Here is a 12,364-nt window from a genome sequence, read left to right as displayed (position 1 = left end):
TCTGGCCATGATGAGATGGATGCCCGCATATACTAAGGCTGAGATGGAGAAATGAAAATGTCCGGGCCTACCTAGCAAGAGTTAGTAGGTCCAAGGATGTTAGAACAACGGATAAAGCAAGGCCGTGTTCTTTAGCCCTTGCACCTAGCCAAGTCCCGGCCCTACGGTTCTTGGGACCGCCTAGCGGGTTGGCTAGGCGCTAGATGCCGGAAGGGAGGACTACTCTCTCTGCTCGTGCTTAGCTAGGGAAATGGGGTGTTGGTTCAATACGACTCTGAGACCCGGCGTCGATTCTCAAGCAAGCAAAGAAGCTGTGCAATGCCAAAAACGTGTGAGATTATGCGTCGTGGCTACAGGATAGAAGACGATGTTATTGGCCAAAATTCGAGGGTTATGTCAGAAACAGCTGTAGAGAAAGCTGGCATGCGCCTCATTCGCACCGGAAACGAAAAGAAGGCGTGGAGGCTTCCCCCCCACAACAATCCCTCCCCTCCAATATTTTGTCCTTGGCCGTCGGTAGGTTTGCGCCGTGTTGTTCAGCTGGCACCTAGATAGCGCCGATCGCATGTTATTGACTCTCGAATCTTGCCCATTTTCGATTCAGCCCTACGCCGCTTAGTCGGCGATGGCGATGACTTGGCTAGCCCCAGGGGGCACTGTCCCCTCCATAGAGCCATTGATAGATAGATAGTATGGCCGAGCACACACATCCTGTTATGTATGGCCAAGTCTCCAATTGTCACCGCTGTCACTTGATCGACCAGTCTTGGTTGCCGTATCTAGTGTAAATTGAAATAATATCTATCATCAAAATTGAACCTTTCTCATCTTCTTCTCTTTGACCAAAACTCATGTAACAATAGCTTCTTAGTATGCTTCCTTCTCTGGTAATATAACCTTCCTGACGATAATGCAAGTGTGAGTGCATACCCATACGTCATGATATCCTTCGTCCATGGTACCCATTACAATCCCAACTCCGTCTAGGCCGGGGACACCGCCCGAGCCGTATGCATTGTTTCCGTTTTTCGTTGTCTTCATCTATTCGTCTCTCTCATCGACATGGTTCATCAAAACACCAACGCAGACACCCGCTCATCTCTTTCTCTGTGCTCCCTCTCCTTCTTCTTGAACAGAGACTTGAGCATGTTGTTCTTCTTCGGCCGCAAGACCGCCTCGATAGCCTCGTCACCCTTCTGGCGGCTGCCATCTTCGATGGCCAGCGTCGACGCACGCTCACTGCGCTTCGACTTGGAGCTTCGGTGGCTGCGGTGGCTGCTGGCGACGCTCTCAGCATCCTTCTCGGACCTCGCAATGCTGCTCTTGCGCTCGGGGATCTCCGACTCGCGCATGCTACGGTGCGACCGGGACGACTTCTCAGTCCTTTCGGTCCTGTCCGTTCTCTCCGTTCTGGAGCTACGGTGCGTCTTGGAGCTGCGTTGCGTACGGAAACTCCGCTCCGTGCGGGTATCTGGGTCTCCGCGGATGGAACGCGCGGCTTCAGGGCTGATGAGCTCCATGTCGGCGCTCTCGTCCTCGCCAAAAGGCGCGATGCCGCGCCGCCAGCTCTCGATGGAGCTTAGCTCCTCATCAAGACGGGGGTCGAGGACGTATGCCTCCTCATAGGCGACACTGCCTTCCCGAGGCTGGGCGTACGGATCGTACTGTTCTGGGGGGTAGTCGTACTCGATGGGCTGCGGTGCCGGTTGAGCCTCGAATGCGATGGCGTTGGCGATAGCCGCCTGTCTCTGGGCTTGCGCATCCTTGATCTGCTTCACAATCTTCCATCCGCCGAACATAACCACGGTGAGACCGATGCTCGCACCCGCTGCAATGAGAAACTGCGGTGAAGCGAGGAGTGCGAAAACGGCGGGCGAGCCTCCCTTGATGACGGATAAGAATGCAGGCGACATTTGCTTCAAGAGCGTGGACAGCTCGGCAAGAGTCAGAGCGACAGCCGCGGCAGCATCGGGGTTTCCCTGGAGATGGGCGATGGTAGCAGTAGCTGAGTGGTGCACGCACTTGGCTTCATCGAGAAGCTCCTCGACCCTGGCGACAAGAGTCTTGGCCTCCTTTTCCTTGTTCGAGGGGTCCAGGTCGGTGCGATCTTGCAGGTCGGGGGGAATGTTGCCATAGGCGAGGTCCATGTCAATATCTTTCTCCTTGTGGGCTTTGGCCATCACTGGCGCTGACATGGTACGGGGAACCATGGAGCCGCGGATGGTTGCCGAGTCTGCGAGGCTCTCGCTACACGTCGGTGCAGTCGTATAGTGATGCATGGCCGGGCGGCTCATAGCCATATCACGAGGAGCGGTCTCTGCATAGGGGACTCGGTATGCGGTAGGGGGCGGTGCCCTCGATGGCGTGACACTCGAGACTTCAGAGTGTGTCTTGAGGTTGTTTTCGGTCAGGGCCCGTCGTGGGGAGTATTCCACATCGTGGTCGTGGTAGCGTGAGGAGCGATGGCTCCTCCTGGAGCTGGCTACAGAGCGGCCATCATCGTGCGAGTAGCGGCGATCGAAGGCCTCGGGAGGAGGATCGCGTGCTGTGTCGAAGGTTTGGGCGCGCTTGAGGAACTCGCGGTCGGCCTTGATGGCAGCCTTCTTCTCCTGGTAAGACGCCTTGGCTTCCTTGAAGATACCAGCCAGGTGTTTTCCCTACAGCATCGAAAAGGTGACACGTCAGCTATTGGTCTAATATCGTTCGCCTGATAGTGATAGCGCGTCTGCATTGCTTGCATGTTGAGCGTTGCACGCAGGCCCGACAGCCGAAATCTAGGGCCAGATCGCAGTAGACATGGCGTCTGAAAGAGGGGCGGTGGAGAATGCAACGTGTGCCAGAGAAAAAAGACCTACGGTACTTATGATTTTGCCCGAGTTGTTGATGATGGTGACCGTCTGCGTGAGGGCCATGATGATTTTCAATCACTTGGCCAGCTTCTTTCACCAAGAAAGTCAAGTATGCGCGCGAGGGTGGTGAAGGGGATGCTGGACCAAAAAAAGGTGTGAGAGTGACTCCCACACAGGCGGCAACCTGGTGTGGTAGTGTCGTTGCGGGCGATACTAGTCGGTTTTTGAAGCCTCCCGTCTTGTTAAGTGACGACAAGGTCCAGGGTGCCGAAGGGGATCCCCGGCGGTATTAGTGTAAGGAAGGAGGGGGGGGGAGGCTGGTTCCCGAGGAAGCCCAGTCCACCGCCAAAATGAGACCTTCTTCGCTGTTCGGAAGGCACACGGGGCGCTTCTGGGCACCTTCTTCGGGCGGTAAGGTCCCGCGCGCTGTCAACGATGCGGTGAGGGAAAAGGAGGCGGCCCTTAAAACACAAACAACCCCACCATTACCGTCCTAAACGGAACCGAATACCGGCTTGGGTGACAGGGCACAGGGCCGCCAGCGGAGGAGGCCGAGCACGGGATTGTGAATCGGTCCCACAAAGTCTCGAAAAAACGGATCAAGATGTCTTTTGTGACAGCGATGGAGCCAAATCCAATATGACGGTGTGTGTGTGAATGTCGGTGGGAGTGTTGTATGCAAACAAGCTGGCTGACCTTGTAGGTACCCGGTACAGAGGATGATGATGGGGTAACAGTCAGTGTGTGTTGGTTAAGATGAGCGAAGAAATAGCGGGGAGAAGAGGGAAAGGGAGACTTGGATGAAGGGGACAAGAGGGGCATATCGACATGAAATACTTCAATTACACCTACGGATACTCTTGGGAAATACGAAATTGAACCAGTGAGAGAGGCACGTTAGACACCAAAACTGACTCGACGGGCCAACGGGCAAGCAACGCCCAGCAATCAGATTGAAACTCTGCTCATCCATCGTGCGTGGTGTTGGTCCTCCCATCTATCACTGACTCCTATCACAATCACATCTGCTGCCGCCGCAGCAGTCACAGTGACGGCTTGGAGGCCCGCCTCTTCTTGCGCGCGCGCCCTCACTTCCTGAAGGCCGAGGGGAAAGCCACCCCTCCTCCTACGAGGGGCGACAAGACCAGCCCAGACCGTTTTCAAGACAAGGCGACATCCCGGCGATTGGTCCCGGGGAAGCCTCTGAGCGCCCCTTTACATTCTTGGGCCTCGTCGCAGCTGACCACTTCCGAAAGGGACAAGACGAAAGGGGACCAAACTGGCCAAACGGAACGGCAGATTCTTTTACCTTGACAGGTCCAGCTTGACGCGACTGGTTGGGCCAAGAACCACCACTTTCCATTTCCTGGCGGGTCTGGCCCACTTCATACTCATCACTCGATTCACCACCTCTGTCACTGACCATCCATGGTCCCTGCTCCAATCTGGCCTCCGGCTTCTTCCCGCCATCCCGCCACTTCATACCCCTTCCTTTCACCTTCCTTCCATCCCCTCCTCCGTTTCCAGCCCTCTTCACCGCATCAAACCACGCATCAGCTTGTCAGGGATTACTCATGAGGAGGCCATATGAGGAAAAAGGGAAGGGAAAGATAAAAAAAGAAAAAGAAAAAAGGGGGGAGAGGGGGAGGGACCGAGCAGAGAGAGAGGGAGTCGGCCGGCTGTTTAGCTCGGCCTGTTGGCCGCCACGGCTTTTCTGCCGTTGATTGTGAGTCGGTGACCAAATTTCCCTTACCTCTCGAATCCCTCAGTCCCGCCTCCCTGTGAGTCTCTGCCAATGCACGATGCACGCACGATGAGGTCGTACAGCTTCACTTTCCAAATCGGGGACAGCTTGCCCACTTGTCATTGCTGTATTGCTACCCAGCCTCCGATACCTTGCTGGTTCCTGACGTCGTGTGTTCCAGCACCGACCGCTTGGCTGAGAGCCGTTAACCGTTCATCCTCCGTCATGGTGGATTGACGGATATGAACAAAACGTGGGCGGCGGGTGACCGCGGGGCAGAAGGCCACACGAATTCTCTCACATCTTGGGCTCTTATTGCCGTTCTCACTCAGGTCTCACTGCTACAAGCGTCATAATCATTCGTCTTTTGTGTGACGAACACAAGAGAAGCATCCGACCGCTCGTTCATCAAAACACCAAGGCCAACGTGCTCTCCCGTATCTCTCCCCCCCCCCCCCGCCATTGGGCTCAAGATGTCCGTGCCATTCCTCACTCTAGTCAGCGCCGTCAACTGCAGCCGCCAATCCTGCCACACGATCATCGGGTACTCTCACCACCTCCATTAGGCTGCCATGCACCCACAACACCATCAAGTATTGCAGGATAGCTCCGCCCGTAGTCTAAAACATGGTCTAACAGCTGATTGTCTGTCCGTCGCCAAATGCTCCTGTCGATCTGACTGCTGAGAGCGCGACACGACAGCAGGTGGCAAGTGTCAGCTCCAGCCCCCTTGCGCATTGTTGAACTCAAAACGCTGTTTGGATCTAGACCCCAATGCCATCATCTGATCTCTTACTGGGATAGATGGCTGGTGTTCAGGAGAGAACCGAGCATAACTGGAATATTCGTCGGTTGTCTCGGTACTACTGTAGCTTGACAACCTTGGCCTCCGCGAATATTGATTAGCCGCCGGCCCCAAGCTTTAGCGCCAAATTATGTATTCGTTAGTCTCAGGATCCGTACGCGTATGTCGTTTCCCATTTCCTGGGCGGCTTTGACTCTCACCAAGACGCGTTATGTCAGCGTGTCGATCAGCGCTTTGCTTCCATCACTAAGGTTGCGTTGGGAAAGGAAACCACTGATTAACTGATGACGCTTCCCCTGCCGCTCTACTTTGTCCATATTCATCACCCTTCGGCGATGCCTGGCCATTAAGTACTAATCAGTTTCTATCGCTACCATTGTTTGGCACTCGGACATTGGCCTTAACTCCGCGCTGTCATGGATTGCCGTCTAGTGTCGCTGACAAATTCGATTCGTTGATGTTATCGGAGCACGTTTTTGGCGAGGGAGGGCCTGAAGCTTGTCGGGACAATAAACTTGTTGATCAATCTTCATAAGGAACTTATAGTGAAGTCGCCAAAAATATCTCATGTCTCTAAACCAGTAATACACTTCACATCCTCTTAGTGAGGAAATCCTGTCCAGATGAGTCTAGACTTCGGCCTTGCTTGGACTCAGAGCAACGGAGCTCCAGAGGTTTCTTTCTGCGAACTTTGCAGTAAGCCCTTCACAGAAGGTACGTTTTCAGCATGCTATAAGAACATGCGTCCATATATCATCACCTATGATCTGACAAGACGTCGACTCTCAAGAAGCTGCATTGAAAAGACACCTGACATACTGCCGCCGTACAAGAACTCGGCCTCAAGTCCGCCCGAAGCCATGCCGAGAATGCAGCGCCGCCAAGTGCAAGTGTAGCCTTCAGCCCTGCTGTGCACGTTGCAAAGAGAGAGGCCTGAGCTGCGTCTACCCCGAGAAGAAAGCTCAAAGAAGACTCGCCACTGCACCTTCGCTTCAATATTCACCAGTACTACAAGCTTCACCATCCCAGTCGTTTATCCACAGCCACACTTCGTCATTAGTTCACCATAATGGGATGCCTTGGGACCATTCGACACAATCTATCCACTCAGGTGAAGCTCCGTTTTTAGGAAACATCACCGACCTAGGGTTTGATTTTGCTCCTGGTCTCGAGGTTTTGGGAGATGACCTCAGTGTCACGCACATGGCACTAACTCCAGATGCATATGGGCATATCATTTCTGGTACTTCCACCATCATTTCTGTTGTATCGGAAGCACCATTCCCGCTCAATAACCTATGCGCCATAAATGGCATGGCCGACAATACCAGAAATCTCATCAAAAGGTCGCTGCGCTCCTACCCTCATATGATGACCCGAAGATCATCGTTTCCGCCTTTTATACACTCATATCAAGACAAGAGCCACATTCCTGAACCGCTTGCCAACTGCATGAGCATTGCTATGCTATATGTCACGCGGAATAGAGACACAAGATCTTTCTTATGGAAGACAATTCGAGAAGAGCAAGACCGGAATATAAAACATGTGAGTCCTTGTAGAAGTTGTGCTCTTCCGCCAGAGACTAACAGAAGCAGATGCAAAATTACACCAAACATGAGGTGTTCGCAGCTTTACAGGCAGAGCTCATCTATATCATTATGCGCGCCGTGGACGGCGAGGTTATCTCGACTGAGCATCGGGAATACAATATGGAAATGCTATTGGCATACTCGGTTCGTGATTAAGGTTCCAGTATATGTATTGGGCTAAAAGACATCTAGGCATTTTGGAAGCAATTCATGACAGTGACAGGTACCCCCTGCATTGTCGACTCAGGTGCTTCTGCCTCGTGGGAAGACTGGATCTTGAATGAGTCCTGCACAAGGTAAATGATCTTTCAAGACACGGTATCACAGTGGGCCAACTAACCCTGACCCAACAGAGCTGCTTGCGTTTGGTTTCTCATCGCACAGGTAGCTTGCGTAAATGTAGGCACAGGCTGTGACATACTTGAAAACTGGAAAGACTTACCTCTTCCATGCCACAAAGTACAGTGGGCTGCTTCTACGCAAGAGTCGTGGAAAGAAGAGATGATCGCTCTCTCGTATACACGTAATTCACCACACCAAATATCTTCTTTTGGAGAGCTTTTGGAATGCAATCGAGCTGCCAATTCTGAGCGCAACCCAGAAAAGCTGGACATCTGGAACTCTGGAGCAGACAACATCGGAAACTTCTTGAATTTAGCTATGACTGTAATGTAGTGTTGATACATGTGGACAGGTACATAGCCAATTCCGAGTATCAAGGCTGAATTAAGAAAAGAAACTATCATCATGGATATGCGGCCTTGTTTACTGCCTGTAGTCAATGGCGTCGTTTCGTGTGACAGAAATCTCCAATCAGGCTCATGATAGTTTGAAATTAGTATCTCTTTTACCATGGTATGGGGCCTTGGCGGTTGGAGAAAGTTCCCGTGGGCCCTCCCGGGCTAGTGGTGGCCAAACTGACGATTCTTTCGGCACCGATCTCAACAGACGTACCATAATCGTGGTAGCCAGCCAACTTCGTTTTGACCAGTCCCGGGCAGACTGCATTGGAAGCTCCACCGGTATCTTTGAGCAAGCGTGCATAGTTAACCGCGAGCATGTTTACAGCCGCCTTGCTGGCATCGTACGCCTTGTAGTCGGTATGGTAGAAAGGAGTAGTCTCGTCCAGGGACACCTCCAAGGAGCCCATCGTGGATGAGACAAAGATGATGCGTGGGTACTCGGCCCTGAGTAAAAGCGGGAGGGCCGCTTCAGACAGCACAGCCGTACCAAATACATTGGTCTCGAAAGTTTTGCGGAAGAGATCGCGAGTGGTGGTGAACGCGTCAGGACGGCGGTCGATAAGAATACCGGCGTTATTGACAAGGACATCGAGCCTGCCGTAAATATCTTCTATGTGCTTGACAGCATTGAAGATAGACTCATCAGAGACGAGATCGAGTTGTACAGAGGAGACAGAATGACCTCCCTCCTGGCTGAGGGAGTCAGCCAGCTTCAAGCCCGACTCTGCATTGCGAGATCCAATAATAACGCGGAAATCAGGCGTCTTGGCTAATTGTCGGACAACAGCCTCACCAATGCCGGAGTTCCCTCCAGTAACGAGTGCAATGATCATCGTGACTATTTGACGTCTTGTGAATTCGTGATGAGACCCGAAAGTTGATGTTAGCTTGCAATTAAGTTGTTGAAGTTGTTGTAGGATACTGAGTCTCTGACAGAAGGGAACGTGAGAGTATGGCACATATATATATTTGTTACCGGATCACCTAATTCCACGTTCCACCAGGTATAGAGCTTCACAATCGCTTTATGACATGTACGGCCAATCTTTGTGAAGCACCGGCCAAATTAAGCGGCGAGAGGTGGGTCCCCACCGGCCACTTTCGCCGGAGGGTTGTCGGGCCCAACCTGACATAAAATATTTAGGAGGAAAACCCATCAGCGATACATCACCAGGCTTGTAACCTATGACCGGGTTACCTGATCAAGTTTTGTATGTCGTCATCGCTCTCATAAGATACGACTGAAAAGCTCAAATGTCTAGATTACTGCCTAGAGGTTGCAATAGAAAATGTGATGAACCGGAGAGTTTTATCATTTGAGAGTAAAGTAGTTGTCCTATTCAGAATCTCTGTATAGACCGGAGAAGTACGGATAGTAGAAATACCTATTCCGAGCAGTCCGTGCGGGTGCTACGCCACATCTGTGGTGGCTTGCACTGATACTAGCCACACGGAGCTATTGCAGCTTCACGACAGAAAATGAATAACTAGCACTTCTTGTCAGGCGAATTGGTAATCACCAGGACTTCTGCAGTTATTGTTTTCAGGCATGCGTGAAGCTGTTCATCTTGTTTGCGTCAGTTAATACACCGCGGTTCGCCTCGCCTTCTCATGGCTTGGTCTACGAAATGCTGGTTTGTTGTGCCAAGAAGGCTAATGACAGCTAAGCCAGCCAAGCCAGCCATATTGTGTATATTCAGAAGTAATTGTTGCTCACCAGTCACCACGCACACCTTCTTGTAACGCTGCATCGAAGACCTATACAAATGGACGAGAATTTTTGAATTTGAAATGCTTATCTGGGAGAAAAATGATCCTATCAGGGCATCGCCATGTAGTACGGAGCGCATAGGGGACGACGGGCTGCGGCGAAAGAAAAGTCACATCACCTGCTAGGGTAGAGAAATCAAATGAAAACAAGAAGCTCGGAAACTGCAGCTAGAATGTTTATCTTAGAGAATTATAAATACGATAACGTACATAATAAGCGAGCGCGCCAGACAAGCGAGTGCGCCACTAAACCACAACCATCTGACCATCTAACCTTTCCCTTTTATTCCTCTACTAATAACAATGAAATTAACTTATAATAAAGCTTAGGTACAGCTAGCTGTCTAAGCGTATAAAAAAGATCTAAAACTTAGTATTTAAGCTATAGTAAAGATATATAATATTAGTTATAATTTAGTAATATATTAATTAAAAGGTATACTATTATAACATAATATTATACTTAACTTATAGAATTTAATAGAACTTAAAAAAAAGAAGCTAGTTAAGTTTATTCTTAACCTAAATTTCTAATTATTTCCTCCCTACCTTAGTAGTATTAAAGAAATAGCTAATTAACTACTTACTAACTATAATATGCCTTTAGTTAGTAAGTGTTAGGCTTTAAACTTTATTAAATAAACACTAAAGCTTTAAATATATTTTTTTTATAAGTATAACTATAAAAAGGCTTAATATAAAGATCTAAATATAATAAATATATAGTTTTACTTTATAGTAAATATAATTATAAAATATAATATTATAAAGTCTAATATTTATAACTTTAATAAAACTAGCTTTATAATAAGCTAGATTATATTTAAAATAGTTATTATAAGCTCTAAAAGATACTTAAATATAAAAATAGTATAGCTTAGAAATTAAGAATAAGTTATAGTTATTTAGGCTATTAGTTTATTTAGTTATAGCGTCCTACTATATATTATTATTAAAAGTAAAAATCTTTTTTTTACTTAGTATATAGAATTTAGTTTTTTACCTAACTAAGTTATTATAATATCTAAAAATAAATAAATAATAAATAAAAAAAGTCTAATTTAGCTTTAGTACTTTAATTAATATTTAAAGTTATATATAAAAAAATATTATTTTTTTATTATTAATAAGTATAAAAGTTACTATATTATAGACTTTAAGCTATATTATAAAAAAAATAATATTATTACTTTTTATATACTACTTTATTTATTTTATTTACTTTAGCCTTTAGATATTAAGTATTTTAAGCCTTTAAAGCTAGTATATAGTTAAGAAATTAAAAGTAAAATATAATAAAGTAATACCTATATTATAAAAAATAACTTCTTTTTAGTATTTTATAATACCTTTAAGTAAGCTTTTATAAAAGTAAATATTTAAAGAGGCTTTAGAGAGGTAAGGCTTATCTCTCTAAGTCTAGAAAGTATACTATTAAAGCTAGATATTAAGTTATACACTTTAACACCTTTAGGATCCTTTTTAATAATACTACTAGCTTAGACTTTTTAAATATTATATAATATAATAAAGATATCTTCTTAAGGAACTTTTATTAAGGATTACTTTATTAATTATCTAAATAGCTCCTTAATATATAGATTAATAGCTACTAAGTATATTCTTAAAAAAGTATTAAGAATTATATATAAAAGTACTTTATTAAAGGCTAAAGTTAAAACCTTTTATAAAAAAAATAACTTACCTAACTAATATAAAAAAGTAAAAAAAACTTATTTAAAGTAAAAAAGAAGTCTTACTATAGCTAATATATAAGATATTTAGTTATAAAGAGAGGTAATAACCTAAATTAAAGAGGAAATATATTAAAGTAGTAGTTATAAATTAAGAATAAAAATAGGTAAATAGTAGTATAGTACCTATAGGAACACTAGATATAATACGTAAACGTACTAGTTTAATAAAGAAATATCTAAAGAATAGGATTCTAAGTAGTTTAAATTAATTTTATTATTTTATAGTTACTTCTTAGTTATATTTATAAGGTAGCTGTGATTAGGTGGCGCGCTTGCTTGTCTGGCGCGCTTGCTTATTATGTACGTTATATTAATAGATAGCGTTAATAGACAAATAATTAGGTGCTTAGATAAAAAGAAAAGGTTAGTCGCTCCTATCGTCAAACGTGGCCCTTTACATATTATACAAACAATAGACAAATTCCTTATCAGTAGTTACAATACTCGGTCGCCCACTCCTTTACGAGTTTGATAGGATCGATATAGTTCTAGAACGGCCGTCCTAAATCTCGAACGCAACAGGGTTATAATGGCCTTCTAAAAATAAGTACGTTCAGTGTTTGGATTATGTAGATGAAATCGATTATTCTCTTTTCACTCGAGTGCCAGGATAGGGAGTATGGAGAGGCCTATTTACCTTCAAGGTAAGGACACCACAAAACATCCCGGATTGCACAATACACCACAATCGATACAAACATACACTCCAAGAATAAGGATTACTCATTTTGACAGATTTTTTCAGTTTGGGAAAGAGGGCATATAGCAGACAGGATAGGTGCCTATTTGTCAAATTTAGGGGACGCACTGACAACAAAATAATCAATGTTTAATATTGTGGCATGTTTTATTTTTGGAAGCTGAAACAATGCGTGATATGAGGTCAGGGCTTGATGAAAAGAGCAGGCGGCCAGCATTCCACTGAGCTGACGACTCCACGGTTGCTGGGTCTCTCCGTGCGTTCGCATCCGCAACTTGAACGAGAGCCGATTAAGCAAATAACTAATCAATTGTTGCATCTGTCATTGACTACCGGTAGACCTGCAACAGACCTTGCCCACTGTTCTTAAACACAAGACTTCCATGGCGGAGTACCTTCTACCT

The 12,364-nt window shown here is 46.5% G+C and overlaps 3 protein-coding genes across 3 annotated transcripts; 1 reads left to right on the top strand and 2 right to left on the bottom strand.

Annotated features, from left to right (window-relative positions):
• Positions 1 to 1,070: 1,070 nt before the first annotated feature.
• GLRG_06516 (uncharacterized protein) lies at positions 1,071 to 2,912 on the bottom strand (the record flags this gene model as incomplete). Its single annotated transcript, XM_008097201.1, has 2 exons — positions 1,071 to 2,657; positions 2,856 to 2,912. The coding sequence occupies 2 exons, from the start codon at positions 2,910 to 2,912 to the stop codon at positions 1,071 to 1,073; spliced, it is 1,644 nt and encodes a 547-aa protein (XP_008095392.1).
• Positions 2,913 to 6,748: 3,836 nt separating this feature from the next.
• GLRG_06515 (uncharacterized protein) lies at positions 6,749 to 7,665 on the top strand (the record flags this gene model as incomplete). Its single annotated transcript, XM_008097200.1, has 4 exons — positions 6,749 to 6,946; positions 6,991 to 7,134; positions 7,183 to 7,286; positions 7,344 to 7,665. 4 exons carry the CDS (start codon positions 6,749 to 6,751, stop codon positions 7,663 to 7,665), a joined length of 768 nt encoding a protein of 255 aa, XP_008095391.1.
• Positions 7,666 to 7,837: 172 nt separating this feature from the next.
• GLRG_06514 (short chain dehydrogenase) lies at positions 7,838 to 8,566 on the bottom strand (the record flags this gene model as incomplete). The annotated part of the gene is made up of 1 exon (XM_008097199.1): positions 7,838 to 8,566. The coding sequence occupies one exon, from the start codon at positions 8,564 to 8,566 to the stop codon at positions 7,838 to 7,840; it is 729 nt and encodes a 242-aa protein (XP_008095390.1).
• Positions 8,567 to 12,364: the final 3,798 nt, after the last annotated feature.

Source organism: Colletotrichum graminicola (assembly GCF_000149035.1).
Source record: "Colletotrichum graminicola M1.001 genomic scaffold supercont1.25, whole genome shotgun sequence".
Classification (NCBI taxonomy): domain Eukaryota; kingdom Fungi; phylum Ascomycota; class Sordariomycetes; order Glomerellales; family Glomerellaceae; genus Colletotrichum; species Colletotrichum graminicola.
This window is presented reverse-complemented; position numbering and strand designations above follow the sequence as displayed.